This window comes from Bubalus bubalis, chromosome 3 (assembly GCF_019923935.1).
Source record: "Bubalus bubalis isolate 160015118507 breed Murrah chromosome 3, NDDB_SH_1, whole genome shotgun sequence".
Taxonomy (NCBI): domain Eukaryota; kingdom Metazoa; phylum Chordata; class Mammalia; order Artiodactyla; family Bovidae; genus Bubalus; species Bubalus bubalis.
The window spans coordinates 109,227,893-109,245,026 of NC_059159.1; the positions used below are offsets into that span (position 1 = coordinate 109,227,893).

Below are 17,134 nucleotides of genomic sequence, written 5' to 3' on the forward strand. Positions count from 1 at the left end.
CAGAGGTGGAGGAAGTGTCTTACACTGTTGGTGGGAATATAAATTGGTACAGCCACTACGGAAAACAGTATGGAGGTTGCCCTCAAAAACTAAAAATGGAGTTGCCATTTGATCTAGCAATCCCACTCCTGCACGTATATCCTGACAAAACTATAGTGAGAAAAGATACATGCATCCCTATGTTCATAGGAGCACTATTCTCAATAGCCAAGACACGGAAACAACCTAAGTATCCACTGACAGAAAAATGGATAAAGAAGATGTGGTGCACATATACACAATGGAATATTACTCAGCCATAACAAGAATGAAATAATGTCATTTGCAGCAACATAGATGGACCCATAGATTATCATATTAAACAAAATAAGTCAGGTTCAAGAAGGAGGGGGACATGTATCAGTCAGTTCAGTTCAGTGGCTCAGTCATGTCCGACTCTTTGCGACCCCATGGACTGCAGCACGCCAGGCCTCCCTGTCCATCAAAAACTCACGGAGCTTACTCAAACTCATGTCCGTTGAGTCAGTGATGCCATACAACCATCTCATCCTCTGTCGTCCCCTTCTCCTCCTGCCCTCAATCTTTCCCAGCATCAGGGTCTTTTCCAATGAGTCAGTTCTTCGCAGCAAGTGGCCAAAGTATTGGAGTTTGAGCTTCAGCATCAGTCCTTCCAATGAATATTCAGGACTGATTTCCTTTAGGATGGACTGGTTAGATCTCCTTGCTGTCCAAGGAACTCTCAAGAGTCTTCTCCAATACCACAGTTCAAAAGCATCAATTCTTTGGGCTCAGCTTTCTTTATAGTCCAACTCTCACATCCATACATGATTACTGGAAAAACCATAGCCTTCACTAGAGGGACCTTTGTTGGCAATGTCATGTCTCTGCTTTTTAATATGCTGTCTAGGTTGGTCATAACTTTTATTCTAAGGAGCAAGCATCTTTTAATTTCATGGCTGCAGTCACCATCTGCAGTGATTTTGGAGCCCCAACAAATAAAGCCTCTCACTGTTTCCATTGTTTCCCCATCTATTTCCCATGAAGTGATGGGACCGGATGCCATGATCTTTGTTTTCTGAATGTTGAGCTTTAAGCCAACTTTTTCACTCTCCTCTTTCACTTTCATCAAGAGGCTTTTTAGTTCCTCTTCACTTTCTGCTATAAGGGTGGTGTCATCTGCATATCTGAGGTTATTGATATTTCTCCTGGCAATCTTGATTCCAGCTTGTGCTTCTTCCAGCCCAGCGTTTCTCATGATGTACTCTGCATATAAGTTAAATAATCAGGATGACAATATAGAGCCTTGACGTGCTCCTTTCCCTATTTGGAACCAGTCTGTTGTTCCATGTCCAGTTCTAACTGTTGCTTCCTGACCTGCATACAAGTTTCTCAGGAGGCAGGTCAGGTGGTCTGGTATTCCCATCTCTTTCAGAATTTTCCAGAGTTTGTTGTGGTCCACACAGTCAAAGGCTTTGGCACAGTCAATAAAGCAGAAGTAGATGTTCTTCAGGAACTCTCTTGCTTTTTTGATGACCCAATGGATGTTGGCAATTTGATCTTTGGTTCCTCTGCCTTTTCTAAATCTAGCTTGAACATCTGGAAGTTCACGGTTCATGTACTGTTGAAGCCTGGCTTGAGGAATTTTGAGCATTACTTTACTAGCGTGTGAGATGAGTGCAATTGTGCAGTAGTTTGAGCATTCTTTGGCATTGCCTTTCTTTGGGATTGGAATGAAAACTGACCTTTTCTAGTCCTGTGGCCACTGCTGAGTTCTCCACATTTGCTGGCATACTGAGTGCAGCACTTTCACAGCATCATCTTTTAGGATTTGAAATAGCTCAACTGGAATTCCATCACCTCTACTAGCTTTGTTCATAGTGATGCTTCCTAAGGCCCACTTGACCTTGCATTCCAGGATGTCTGGCTCTAGGTGAGTGATCACACCATCATGATTATCTGGGTCATGAAGATCTTTTTTGTATTGATCTTTTTTGTACAGTTTTGTATAGACATATGTATACCTATGGCTAATTCATGTTGCTGTATAGCAGAGACCAAAACAATATTGTAAAGAAATTATCTTTCAATTAAAAACAAATTAAAAAGTCAGAAAGACAAATACTATATGATGTCACTTTACGTGGAATCTAAAATTCGACACAAATGAACATAGCTATGAAACAGAAACATACTCAGACATAAAGAACAGACTTGTGGTTTCCAAGGAGGAGGTTGGGTGGGGAGGGAAAAGTGGGAGTTTGGAATTGGCAGATGCAAACAACTATACATTGGCTGGATAAACAACAAGTACCTACTATATAGTACAGGGAACTAAATTCAATATCCTATGATAAACCATAATGGAAAAGAATATGAACAAGTATATATATTTGAATAACTGAGTCACTCTGCTGTACAGCAGAAATTAACACACTGGAAATCAACTATGCTGTGCCTATTCACGTCCGATTCTTTGTGACCCCATGGACTCTAACCCATCAGGCTCCTCTGTCCGTGGGATTCTCCAGGCAAGAATACTGTAGTGCGTTGCCATGCCTCCTGCAGGGGATCTTCCCAACCCAGGGACTGCACCCAGGTCTCCCACATGGCAGGCAGATTCTTTACCGTCTGAGCTACCAGGGAAGCTCATATATCAACTATTCTTTAATTAAATTAAAAGAAAGAACTATGGAATAAAAGAAGAGGAGGAAGGGAATAAGCTGGGAAACACTGTCTATTTTGAAGAAGTAATTTTCAAACTTTAGTTAACTTTAGTTGACTGAAGTATTACTGGGAAAGGGTTGGAGAACTAAGATGAATTTAAAACAGAGAAAAGGTAGACATGTCATGTTCAGCATGCCTTTTCTCCACGTTTTTCCACATCATGAAGATGCTGTAGGAAGCAGAGTTTGGAAATGATTTGAATATGAGAGTTGGCATTAGAAGATTTCCATAAAAGACTCAACATCCTACATTTTCATTGTCCTTCCTGCCTGTATTTCCCTCTTAATTTATTATACTACCTTAAAGTCCCCTAATCAATTATTCCTTTGGTTCAGTAAGTTTCCGCTGTTGGAAGCTCAAGCAAGTTACAGAGGTCAAAGAGCTTTCAGTCCTGCTGCTGGGACTTCAGATTTCCAGATAAGATGCTGTGCAGGCAGGATGTGGAATTATAGGAGGTGGGGGATGGGTAACACTGGAAAAAGATGATGGGGATGTCCCAAAGAAGGGAATGACAATCTTTTCCTTCCTTCCTACAACACTTCGTGGTTTCCTGTTCTTAGACTTTTTATAGCAAACCAGAGTTTTGCTAAATTATTTACACTGCTATATCAGAAAATGGATTCTGGAATGTAAATAGATCCTTGGATCACAGTCCATTTGTAAGTGGATATCTTCCTAAAATGCATGATTGACTATTTAGCACGGAAGAGGTTATCTCTACAAAACTCATATTGAAAAATGTGGAAGTTCACACATTTAAAAATTGCTCAGAGTTTAAATGTTTATCTAAATGGGATATCTCTGAGGAACCAGAAGGAATGTGAGGCAAAGTTTATGATTCCCATGATTATAATTTGGTTGCTGCCATGGAGAGGCCTCTAATATAGTGGTTCTTAACTCTGGAGTTACTCATACCTTGGGGAATCTGAGAATTGAATGCATTCTTTCCATGAAATGCATACACACACAGAATCTTATGTACATTTTCAGAGGATTCACAGAACTCCCTAGAGACTTCTAGTTGTTCTTGGACACTAGGCTGATTTGTTGCTCTATTGAATTCAGGGAAAACACTAGTCCATGTATTCCCATTTAGAATAGAAAAATTCCTATTTGGGAATAGGCTGAAGGGTAGGAGTGAACTCTGTCCCACTGCTTATAGGACCCAGTGCATTTAATTTTGAGAGAGGATTCAAGAGCTTGCACAAAATGCAGAAAGATGTATAAGGCATAGTCTTTTCTCTCAAAGAAAATTAGATATGGTGAGACTAGAGTAATAAGCGACAAAAGTAGTAGTACTGCTCAGTGTTGACCAGAAAAGTAGACTAGATCTGGATCACAGAGGATCTTGAACGCTAGGTTAAGAAACTGAAAATTAATTCTGAAAACCAGTATGTTTCAACCTACAGTCATTCTTGTACAATTTTCATCTTTCTGCCATTATTTATATCATAATATGACAATTAGATCTTTTTTCAAACTGATCCTCCTTTAAAACTTTTATTTTTTAAGGCTTAATATCCATGGTTTTGTGTTTTATTATAATCATTTCTAATACATATGTAAATAAAAACATACCTTTTAAAATAATAAAATGAATTTGCATTCTACCTGAAATTATCTCATATGCAATTGGTAGTGGGTTTTCTTCACTTTGGAAAACATTGAAGAGTGAGATATGGGTTTCTGAGTAGATGAGAAGTCATAAGAGATGTTCTTTAAAAGGATCCATTCAGCAGTTGAGTGTTAGTTGGAATGGAGAGACTGGTGGCAGTGAGACCAAGCAGACACCAAAGATCTAGGAGAAAATGGTGAGACACTGGACCAGGGAGGATAGGGAAAATACAGAGTGGGAGTAAGATGAACAGTCTTTCTAGAGTTGGAACTCAAACCAATTGTCATGTAAATTATTTAGTAAGTCAGCTCTTAAAGGAAATAAAATAATACAACAACGTGTTTATTTCTGTACATTATTTATATTTTAATTATTGCATTATTTTATTTTTCTTAGTAAAAGAAAATACTTGCTATATTTCCCCACTGCCTTACTCTATTAGTATTTTTAAATGAATATGGTTGAAAGAGGCATTAAAATTCTATGCATTTTTGTTGATTATGAGAAAGAATCTGAGACCTGGATTGTAAGGTTAAAACTCCAATGGCTATTTTCTGTATACTTCTGTAATCTTCCTCAATTTGTTTAATTTTTCTAATTAACTGAAAAAAAAGATGTAATTCCTGTCCCATTTACTTTGCAGCTCAAATAACACAAGGAGTGCAACAGACCTTTTTCTATTATAAGGCATTATTATACATTATGCATCATTTGATGAAAGGTGTTCTTCTCATTATTATTGGCTGTCTTATAAAGAAATTGTGTAAATGAAATTTCATTCAAATTTCTTTTTTATTTCAATGAATATGCTGTGAGAATATAGGAGAGTTGATCTTTAATTTGGGGTTCCTAGTTAGCCTGATTAAAATATTATGCTGGAAAAGAATAATTTCAGTATGCCTTGATGAAGAAATTTCAAGTGATTTGGACACTGTGCTTACATTTTCCCTATAGGACTATCACGACTACTGTATAGGGGTAGAGGGCATTCCAAGAATATCAATAATGTATTCTTTTCTTTCCAGGACTCTAAAAATCTAATAAATATTTGCTCCAATTATTATAGAAATGAAAGAGTAAATGAGCTCCTACTTTATTTTTAAAATTGATTAATTTATTTTAATTGGAGAATAATACCATATTGTGATGATTTTTGCCATACATCAACATGAATCCAGTACTTTGGCCACCTCATGCGAAGAGTTGACTCATTGGAAAAGACTCTGATGCTGGGAGGGGTTAGGGGTAGGAGGAAAAGGGGACAACAGAGGATGAGATGGCTGGATGGCATCACCGACTTGATGGACTCCTGGAGTTGGTGATGGACAGGGAGGCCTGGTGTGGTGCAATTCATGGGGTCGCAAAGAGTCAGACATGACTGAGCGACTGAACTGAACTGAACATGAATCAGCTGTAAGTATACATAAAATCATTTTAAACTTGGTCATACCTGATATTTAGAACATAGAATCAGCTGAAATATTGGGGAAAGAGCTGAGAACTTGCAGAAGGATGCTCTTGGTTCAAGTCTTGGGGTTACCTCTAATAAGCTACCTGATGTTGGGCTTATACTTAAATCTTTGAGTCTTGGTTTCCCTAGGAAATACTAAAACTGACCTTAGCAAGGTTGACTGCAGTATCAAATAAGATGACAAGAAAATCATCTTTGTTAAAGTGTTATATAGACATCATCATTAGTGTTACAGTAAAAGTATTTATTTAATGCTCACTATGTTCTTTGCATATATTAACTCATTTAACCCTTATAATTAACCCCATAACATAAATACTATCATTATCTCAACTTCCTGGAAGAGAAAACTAACTAATCTAAACACTAAATAACTTGCCTATTGCCACATATTAAATGACAGATGTAGGATTTGAAGTCAGACGCATTGACTCCAAAGCCTTCATCATCCTTATTCCTAAGATAAGGATATTCTAATCACCTAAAGAGCTTCAGAACTTCCAAAAATTACCCACTGTGCTTTAAGAACTAATATGGAAACATTTTTAATGGAGTGATACTTCCCCTACATCCTCTTTCCACCATCTCATATATGTGCTGTGCTGTGTTTAGTCGCTCAGTTGTGTCCGGCCTTAAATTATGTTACGCGTGTGCATGTTAAGTCTTTTCAGTTGTGTCCAATTCTTTGCTACACTATGGACTGTAGCCCTCCAGGGTCCTCTCTCCATGGGATTCTCCAGGCAAGAATACTGGAGTGGATTGCCATGCCTTCCTCCAGGGTATCTTCCTGACCCAGGGATTGAACCTGCATCTTTTAATCTCCTGCATTGGCAGGTGGGTTCTTTACCACTAGCGCCACCTGAGAAGCCTCAATTATGTTATAGGGAGAGTTAAATGAACTTAAAAGGATCTAGGTACAATTCAGCATTGATCTCAAAGAGCATTTCTATTTCTTCCCATGTACTATGTTCAGTTCAGTTTAGTTCAGTCGCTCAGTTGTGTCTGACTCTTTGCGACCCCATGAATCACAGCACGCCAGGCCTCCCTGTCCATCTCCAACTCCCCGAGTTCACTCAGACTCACGTCCATCGAGTCAGTGATGCCATCCAGCCATCTTATCCTCTTTCGTCCCCATCTCCTCCTGCCCCCAATCCTTCCTATGTTAGATAGAACTATTTTCTAACCTTGATACATGACTCTATGACTTTTAGCCATTTGGCTTAAAAATACCTTTTTCAGCTCTAAGAAATTTTTTCCTTTGTGGCCATAGGAGATCTGCTGCACTTGTTTGGGCACTGATGTCAAACAAGGAAGACACAGGCTCACTCCTTTCCCACCAAGGAGGACTTTACCTATATGGTTCCTCTTGTCTATACTCTCTGTCCGTGAAGATGAGCAGGAAGGGAGATGAACATGAAGATGGATGACAAGTGACTCAAGTTAAACTGTGCCCCAAAGACAATTATAACCAGGACTAGAGAAAAAACAAGGATAAGAGTAGGTATCTACATGTGTACTCTAACTTGCATCTGTACTGACTCATAGACAGAATTTGAATATAGGTTTTTCTGTTTTGAGAGCTTGTTCCTCATAACAACCATACTGAGATACCTCCCCTAGGTCCAGTAACTTAAGCAATTGGCCCCAAATCAAATCTACATCCATAAACCAATCTATGAAACCTTAAGGATACATGACACCGTACTAGTAAAGATTTTAGGGCAATTTGTGGATACTGAATATGTACCTCTCTGCCTTAATGTATATTCATCTGAATTCATTCATTCACTCACTCACCCATTAAACAAAGATTTATTGGGATCCAATAAGCACAGTTAGGGATAGTGAATGCAGGGGAAACAGAATAACAAATTAGAGACTCTGCTCTTAACAGCTTACATGGAAAGCTGGAGATATATATATATATATAAATAACTTAAAAGTACAAATAAGTGCCACAGGAGAGTTACAAATAAAGGAGTGAGGTATCTTCTAGGTGTGTGTGTGCGTGCGCATGCATGTGTGCATGTATGTGCATATATGTGCATGAGTTTGGCAACTGGCTATGGCTAAAGAGAGGGCTCTACACTTGAACAAATTCAAGGAAGTAGGACATTAAAAAAGGATTGCAAGACAATTAGCTTGGTTAGTGTGAGGGGTCTGTAAAAAAGTGGTGAAATATAAAACTGGCACTATAAGCAACACATTATATTCCATATTCAAAGGACTGATGGAACTGGTTCTATCCTCCAGCAAGAGTGTCTAGCAATACTATACAGCTGCTGCTGCTGCTGCTGCTAAGTCGCTTCAGTCATGTCCAACTCTGTGTGACCCCATAGACGGAAGCCTACCAGGCTCTCCTGTCCCTGGGATTCTCCAGGCAAGAACACTGGAGTGGGTTGCCATTTCCTTCTCCAATGCATGAAAGGGAAAAGTGAAAGTGAAGTCGCTCAGTTGTATCCGACTCTTAGTGACCCCATGGACTGCAGCCCACCAGGCTCCTCCGCCCATGGGATTTTCCAGGCAAGAGTACTGGAGTGGGGTGCCATTGCCTTCTCTGTACTATACAACAGGAGTCAACAAACCATAATTTGAGGGTCAAATTTGGCCCCTGGTCTGTTTTCCTATAGCCAATAAGCTGAGAATGGTTCTTAAATTTTAAAGGTTTGTTTAAAATCAAATAAACAAACAGAAAAATATGTGACAGACCTGTTTGGGGCACACAAAACCTAACCTACTTACCATCTGCCTCTTTACAGAAGTTTGTAAATCCCTGCAGTGTATAAAATGGATTGATGGGGGGATACTGGGTTAGGGGGAACCAGGTTAATAGGGCACAGCCATAGGTTAAGAAAGGAAGAGTGAGGGGATGTTTGAAAGCATGGACTCTGGAAATGAAGGAGCCTGGAGGAAGACAAGGCTCGATATGTGCGCATTTGGGAGTTGTCTCAAAATAACTGAAGTCAGAATAATAAATGAAAGGGGAAATGGCCAAGAACTGGTCTTTGATAAATCTCTTTTTATAGTATGAGGAGGAAGAAGAGGAGCTAGCAATAGAAAGATTAATGAACTGTAAGAGAAATGGCAAGGAATCAGAAAAAGAATCTAAAGTCTAACATCACTGACTTCTCAGGAAAGTAGTGGCAGAGGGAAGAGGAGTTGACAGCATCAAATGCTACAGAGAAGTTACTGAAAAGGACACAAACTTGATGACCTAATATCTTTGCTTCAATTTATTCCATTAGCACATTTTCTACGTCCTTGGCTTTTCCTTGCCTTAAGGTGCTCTACCCAAGTGAGAATATGATGCTATTGAGATGCTACACCTTCAGCTGCTGGGACATAATAGTGATCCTATTCCTTAAATTTAGCTTCTCAGGTTGTTTCTGTCCATCATCTTCCAAATAAAGGTAGATACCAGGGCCCCTCCAATTCTCCCCAAACTACCTCTTTTCTATATCTCTAGACATCCTTGGAAGATTCTTGACTAATGTCTTAAAAAATCAGTTTATTTTCAGTCCTATACATCTTGAATTGATGGACTGGATAAACATAATAGTCTAGTTGCAACATTTACTTCCAGATTTTAGAATCATTATTTGGAAATAAGACCAAGCTATAAGAAAGAAGGAACTTCATGTTGCCATACCATAAAGATTCTGAAATGCATTACAAAAGACCCTGAGAAGCAGTCAGAGTAACATGTAAGAGGTTTAGAACAATGATTGTAGAGAACAGGAGAGGGTGTCCTCTGACTGCTGCTGCTGCTGCTGCTGCTGCTGCTAAGTCGCTTCATTCGTGTCCACTCTGTGCGTCCCCATAGACGGCCACCCACCAGGCTCCCCCGTCCCTGGGATTCTCCAGGCAAGAACACTGGAGTGGATTGCCATTTCCTTCAATGAATGCAAGTGAAAAGTGAAAGTGAAGTCACTCAGTCGTGTCTGACTGTTAGCGACCCCATGGACTGCAGCCTACTAGGCTCCTCCATCCATGGAATTTTCCAGGCAAGAGCATTGGAGTGGGGCACCATTGCCTTCTCTGATCCACTGACTAGAGATGAATAAAGAGATTGCTCACTATGACCAAAGACCTAACTGAATTAGAAACAATGACTCAGCTTTGGGAGTGATTGTTTGGACTATCAACTAGGAATAGGACACAGAAAACTACACTTTAAAACATACTTTTATGTGGATGAAAGTATATTTCATGTGGATGATCTCAGGAATTTGGTATCAGACTAGTGAATTATGGAGAAGCTTGGCATTCAAGTTTGATATGAAGTGATGGTTGGAGGGGGGGAAAGATTCTTGTATTTGGGGGTGGGACTTGGATTTTAGAGCAGCATCAATTTTGAGTGGAGACATGATTTGTCAGGTGTGACTGGGAAGTGGTGGTATTACAGGGAAGAGCCAATTGTGACTCCAAGTTGGGTCTGTTTCTTTTATTTCAGAACCTTTGCTTCACATTGCTTTTGTTCCCTAAAAGGATACTGTCCAGACACAAAGATCGGCCTCAGGGAACCCTGCATCTCTGCCTGAATGTTAAACCAAAATGCCTTTGTTCTGGATCCTGTCCACGAGTGGATAGGAAGGAAAAAATTAACACATCCCCTCCCTATGGCTGGACATTTCAGGAGATATGTGCTAGATTAATGGCCTTTTTACTTTACTTCCTCTTTTCCCCTCATCTCTGTTTTATAAAAGAACCTGACATCCAGACCCTGATAATATGGTTATTTTGAGACATTAGTGTGCCATCTTCTCAGTCTGCTGCTTTCCAAATAAAGTTGTATTCCTTGCCCCAACACATCATCTGTAGACTTATTGGCCTGTTGTGCTGCAGGCAAAGCAAGCTTAGACTTGGTAACAGTGGCAAAGTGAATAGCACTGGTCCCTAGGAGGTCCAGCAGCTGGGAAAGGAAGATAGCAAATTAGAGGAGCCATTAGCATGGAAATGAAAGATTGTAAAAAAGGAGCCAGGCAGCTGCCATCCTCCACCATGACTTGTTTAGGGGCACACATATCATAGGGCTTACATTGCTGAGTCTATCAATACTCCATCACAACAAAGTGTTTGTAGAAAATGTACTGCCCAGGCTAAGGCTGGTGGGTTGGCAGTGAGGATGTGGGGGAAGCTTCTGCAGGAGTTCAGAGGGCAGGTGGGAGCTCCGAGAGGCAGCAGCAGAGGGAGGGAGCTGGCACTGTCCTCTGGAACTAAAAGCTCTGTGCTTTCTATACATGTAATCAGCCTCAGAGCGTGCTAAGCCACTGGGGCCCTCTTTTCCTGTCCTAATGTTCTTTATGACCACATGCCTTTGGAGAAGAAGGAAGTGGAGGACCATTGACCCCTTACATTTGACCCCAAATTACTATGTTGCTGTGGAAAGTTTTTATTGCTTTTATTTTAATATTTTTTCCTAGATAACAGTGATGGGATTTAGCTCATGGGTTGGTTTCTAGAAGGATATATCTTCTCAGAAGATGACAGGATTTGAGGTGTTTTGACCCAAGTTTGGAAGTAAGCCGAGTAGAAGTGATTTTTTTTTAAGGAACAATATGAAGTGTGTAGGAAGTACTCATACAAAGGGCCCAACAAGGCATATTTTCCATGAGGCCACATAGCCCAGAGGCCTGATTTCACAAGCTAAATATGCATCTGTAGTGCAGGTCTTTATGACACTGTTAATAGGATGCTGGGATGAGAAAGATGTAAGAACAGCTCTAGAACCAAATCCTTAAGTTGAACTTGGAAATGAATGGTTAGACTGACTTCAGGATATGACATCCCACTTCATTCATAAAGGGAATCAAAAGAAATTTGAAGAGGAACCTTCCTACACTAGTTGGTGGGAATGTAAACTGGTGTAGCCACTATGGAGAACAGTAAGGAGTTTCCTTAAAAGACTAAAAATAGAGCTACTATATGATTCAGCAATCCCACTCCTGGGCATATACCCAGAAAAGACAAAAATACTAATTCAAAAAGAAACATGCACCCTAGTAGTCACAGCAGCATTATTTACAATATTCATGACATGGAAGCAACCTAAGTGTCCACTGATGGATGAATGGTTAAAGATGTGGTACAAATATACAGCAGAACATTACTCAGCCATAGAAAGAATGAAATAATACCATCAGCAATGTGAACGGACCTAGAGATGATCATACTCAGCAAAGTAAGTCAGAAAGAGAAAGACAAATACTATGTGCTATCACTTACATGTGGAATCTAAAATATGATATATAGGAACTTATTTACAAAACAGAAATGGACTCACAGATAGAAAGCAAACTTATGGTTACCAAAGAGGAAAGGGGAGGAGGGATAACAGGGATCAACAGATACACACTACCATATATAAAATAAACAACAAGGACCTACTGTATAGCACAAGGAACTATATTCAATATCTTGTAGTAAACTATAATGGAAAAGAATCTGAAAATTCTTTATACATATGTATACAAGATATATATATATATACATAATATATATATATAAATGAATCATTTTGCTGTACACCTGAAATACTAGAAATCAACTACACTTCAATTTTTAAAAAGTTGCAAGGAAACTCTGTACCAAATACTAGATGGATTAAATATCTAATCAGAAAAAAAAAAAAAATCTAATCAGGGAGTAAAAACACAAGGGAAGTCCCATAAAAACTTTAGACCACCTAAATAAGAAAAAAAGAAAACAAAAGCAACTTGAAAGATGCTTGCTGTTGTGTGATGAGGAGAAGATACCTGGGCTCTGCAGGTATCTGCTCATCCTGGTTGTGCGCACATCCCCACAACTCTTCAGCCTCTGTTCCCTCCCCTACTTCCTTCAAAAGGAGAAAAATAATGCCAAGCTCCTCCCACCTCCTTTCTAAAGCATCTAGTACTATCCATACACACAGTCCTTCAAAACTGGAAATTAATTACACTTATGATTTTAAAAATCCTAATTTCTGCCCAGATGTGGATGGAGATCAGGACAACTTACTGCTTGTTAAGATCACATGTCCTTAGTCTAGAGCTAGGGATACCTCATATTTCTTACAATGAATATGTCACAATAAAATACAGTTGACATTTCAGCAGAGACCACGATTAAGCAACAAGACAATTACCAAACAGAAAGAATCCCAGGGAACAGTCCTATAAAATACCCAGAAAAGTACATTCAGCCTCATTTGGTTTTATGATTTCCAACTAGTTCTTAGAATTTTGAGCCTGACTGCCTTTCTAGGAAACTTGGAGGACTGCTGAAATGCAGAGTTCTGGTAAGCTTTCATAGTCACTGACCTTAGCATTGTAAAATCATTAATAGTCAGGAGAAAATCCCTTCTGTGGCAGACAGAAGCTCAGAATTTCATGCCCCTCTTAAAAGTGGAGGAAACACGGACTAATAGTTTGTGAGCTAACTGCCTCCAAGATGGGAGGACGGCAGCGGCACTTTCAGGGTTGATAGAGGCTCTCCTGGGATGCTGGCAGTCATGATTCTGAACCTGATCTCCACGCGGGCTTCTCTATATGGGGCAGCCAGACTACTTAGGTCAGGTACTCAAGAATTAGAGGTACTGTCCCATTGTCCTCACCTCACTCCTTTCATGCTAAACCTAGAAGCTGCTGAAAGGCTTTTCACAAGGGCTATGTGATGCTTTCTGGAGTTTGGTCTTGTTTATTTGAATCAGATTTTTTTTTTCTAAATATTTAGTTCTTTAAACTGAGAAATCACCTCCTTCCCTCCTTCCTGGCAGCCTCAGTGAGCACCACTGTGTGCCAGCCACTGTCGCATACATGGGGACACTGTTGTGAACAAGACGGTTCCAGCCCAGGTCTGGGGAGCCTGTAGTCTACTGGGGAACTGGATGCAGGCAGCTCACTCCAGTTCCTCTCACATGCCCTGCCTCACAGCTGATCCTTTTAGGGTCTGGCCCTGGTGCCCCTCTGGAGGAGAGTGCACCCTCATGTCTGCAGGGATAACCATTCTAGGATGCTCAGCAGGCTTGAGATTGTCCCAGCCTGAGTGAGGCCACTGCTCAGGGGTGAACCGCTCCTCTACCTCCTCATCAGCGGGTAGGCTCCCATGGCCTTTGAGAATTATCTCATCTCACTGAGGCCCGCCACGAATAGACCTAGAGTGGATGATGCACTATTTTGCTTCAACGAGACAATTTCTGAATAAAAATACTTACCACAGAGATGAAACACCATTGGTTTTCAGTCTAGTTCCTGATTTACTCATCAGGTGACTTGGAGTTTCCTCATCTAGAAGGTGAGAGTAACAGCTGTACCTCTCACACTGGGACAGTTGCTAAGATTACATGAGTTAATACGTGGAATGATCTGGCACTCTGCCTGGCACATAGCAAGGGCTCCTTCAGTGTTATCTCCTGCTATTTCTGCTCACCCTAACTGAAGGTCCCTGTGATGGCACATTTCTAAGACATTTTCCTGAGACGTGAGAAATGCTTCTTCAGTAGCTATGAAGGGCACTTTGGAAATTATAGAAATTTCCAAACTTCCTTGAGTACATTTCTTCATTTTCTACCTGTACACATGAACAGATTAACCTGTACCCTGAGCCACTAAGATCGATGATACTAAGATACTAAGCACATCAGTAATTCACGACTCACAAGCCAAGTGAAACCCTAAACCTAAGAGGATCAGCGGAAGCATTCTCTGGGAGGAAACCTATGTTCTCTCCTCACCTCATTGCACTGAGGCAGTCAGAGCATTTGGGCGAGCTTCAGTAGCAAATGATGCTAGAACCCTGCTGCCCACACTTCATTAAATCCGGGCAGAAAACACAATGTCTCAGCTATTGAGGGGAGGAAGCTACAGGAGCCAGTGGAGCCTGAGGATGGCTGTGAGCTTGGCTGGAAAGGAGAAACAATTGATGTGTGATTCAAGAAAATGGTTAAACAGAGAGAAGGGGTATGGGGAGGTCTCTGCCACCCACAGACACACTGTTACCTACCAGTTCTTTCTTCTTCATGCACTCCATGAGGATGATGAAGAGGTGCTGAGCTTGGGTTCGAGTGTATGTGAAAGTCTTCTGGATGGTTACCAATAGCTGGTCCCTCAAAGATTCATTTATAAGTCTGTAGTGAAAAAAAATGTTGAAAATGAGTTAACTCAGATCCTATCTAGTATATATTTTTGACAAGTATAGAATACAAGAAAACATTTATTTTAGATAGGAGCTTTTTCTTCCAGTATTTTTTTTCCCACAGCAGTTATTTTGTGATAATCTTTTTTAGAAAGTACATTTAAAAATAAATCCATTTTTAAATCTCAGTACTTAAATGAGTAAAGTAAGAAGATGGATTTGGTTACTTTTAGTCCATTCTAAAGGAGATCAGCCCTGGGACTTTGGAAGGAATGACGCTAAAGCTGAAACTCCAGTACTTTGGCAACCTCATGCGAAGAGTTGACTCATTGGAAAAGACTCTGATGCTGGGAGGGATTGGGGGCAGGAGGAGAAGGGGACGACAGAGGATGAGATGGCTGGATGGCATCACTGACTGGATAGATGCGAGTCTGAGTGAACTCCAGGAGTTGGTGATGGACAGGGAGGCCTGGTGTGCTGTGATTCATGGCATTGCAAAGAGTTGGACACGACTGAGCGACTGAACTGAACTGAACTGATGGTTCTCCCTTTTTTTCTTTTATATGGCATATATCTAATGCCTTCTTGCTCAAGTGCTGTTATCAAAAAATACCTTCAATTAATCCTTTGCATCTTGGTAAAAACTTACTATATTACTTATTTGAAGGAGATTTAAATTTCAACTTCATGTCCAACTGTGGAAAGAAAAAATTTATCTCAATGAAGGATTTTTGAGTATCAATGAATGAGGAGAAATAGGACTTAAGTTTCCTTTAAAATCATTCCATGGAGATAGTAGCTGATCTGGTTCACAATTTAGGTCCTTTTACTGTGTTGTTTGCCAACAAAAGCCTGATCATATTGACTACTTTATTAAAAGATAGTTTTTGTATTATAGAAGAGTGAATTAAAGCAAGGAAGGTGCATCATTATCAGTCAAAGCTCAATTATCTCTTGAATATGGAACAATCACAACTAATTTTAACTCTTTTATCAATAGACTGGTGAGAACAGGCTACCTCCACCAGCCATCAAATAGCTGGAATGAAAATTCACTTTATATTGATAGATACTATTCCAAATCAGGAAGATAAAACTGCTCCTAAGGACTAGGGACAAAATTATCATAATTTGGCTATCTTTTACAATTGACAAACCACCTTCACACAAGAAGTACCAACTCCTAGATAAAATAGTATACTATAATTATTATCTCATTTGGTACCTACAAAAAACTTGATAGGCAAGAGATTTGTCCAACTCAAAAGGGAAGAACAATGTAGCCAGAAAGAGCCAGTTACTTAAGACCATTAGAAAAACAAGTGCAAAACCAGAACCAGAACCCAGTTCTTCTGATTCCTTGTCTAGTGCTTTCTACTCCACCATGCTGCCTCATATGACACCGAGTGCAATGCAAGTGTACTTGTACACCTCTTGGTGTACACCTCTCTTCATCACGGTTGATCACGCAGGAAATTATGATATCACTGACCTGCTGTGTCCCCAGATTGAAGATTCACTTAGACTCACTAGGCTGGATACTATGGTGGCCCTACTTTGAGGTGAGTGCATTCCCAATGACAGATTTATTCCAAGGACCCTGGAATGTCACTCAGCTCAATGGAGGATTGTGTTACCCCTTTTGCCCCCCAGGAAGATTTATATCATGAACATACACATTTAGAAAAAGAGAATGACTTAGATAAAGTTGAAAAATGATACCAAATCCTCACAAGATTACCGAATTATTCCATAGGACTCCATAGCTTTAGGTGTAGACCAGTTTGAAGCCATTCATTCATTTGTTCATATTTACTCGACAATTGCTTCAGTTCAGTTCAGTCACTCATTTGTGTCCACCTCTTTGCGATGCCATGAATCGCAGCACACCAGGCCTCCCTGTCCATCACCAACTCCCGGAGTTCACTCAGACTCACGTCCATCGAGTCAGTGATGCCATCCAGCCATCTCATCCTCTGTTGTCCCCTTCTCCTCCTGCCCCCAATCCCTCCCAGCATCAGAGTCTTTTCCAATGAGTCAACTCTTCTTTGCATGAGGTACCCAAAGTACTGGAGTTTCAGCTTTAGCATCATTCCTTCCAAAGAAATCCCAGGGCTGATCTCCTTCAGAATGGACTGGTTGGATCTCCTTTCAGTCCAAGGGACTCTCAGGAGTCTTCTCCAACACCACAGTTCAAAAGCATCAATTCTTCG

The 17,134-nt window shown here is 40.2% G+C and overlaps 1 protein-coding gene across 1 annotated transcript in view; it reads right to left on the reverse strand.

The window, feature by feature from the left end:
• TRPM3 (transient receptor potential cation channel subfamily M member 3) overlaps window positions 1-17,134 on the reverse strand; it is a gene marked incomplete in the record, with an annotated part of 593,048 nt that overhangs the window by 178,730 nt on the left and 397,184 nt on the right. Inside the window, 1 exon segment of the mRNA XM_045165065.1 lies at window positions 14,790-14,913. Coding sequence (XP_045021000.1) covers window positions 14,790-14,913 — 124 coding nt within the window.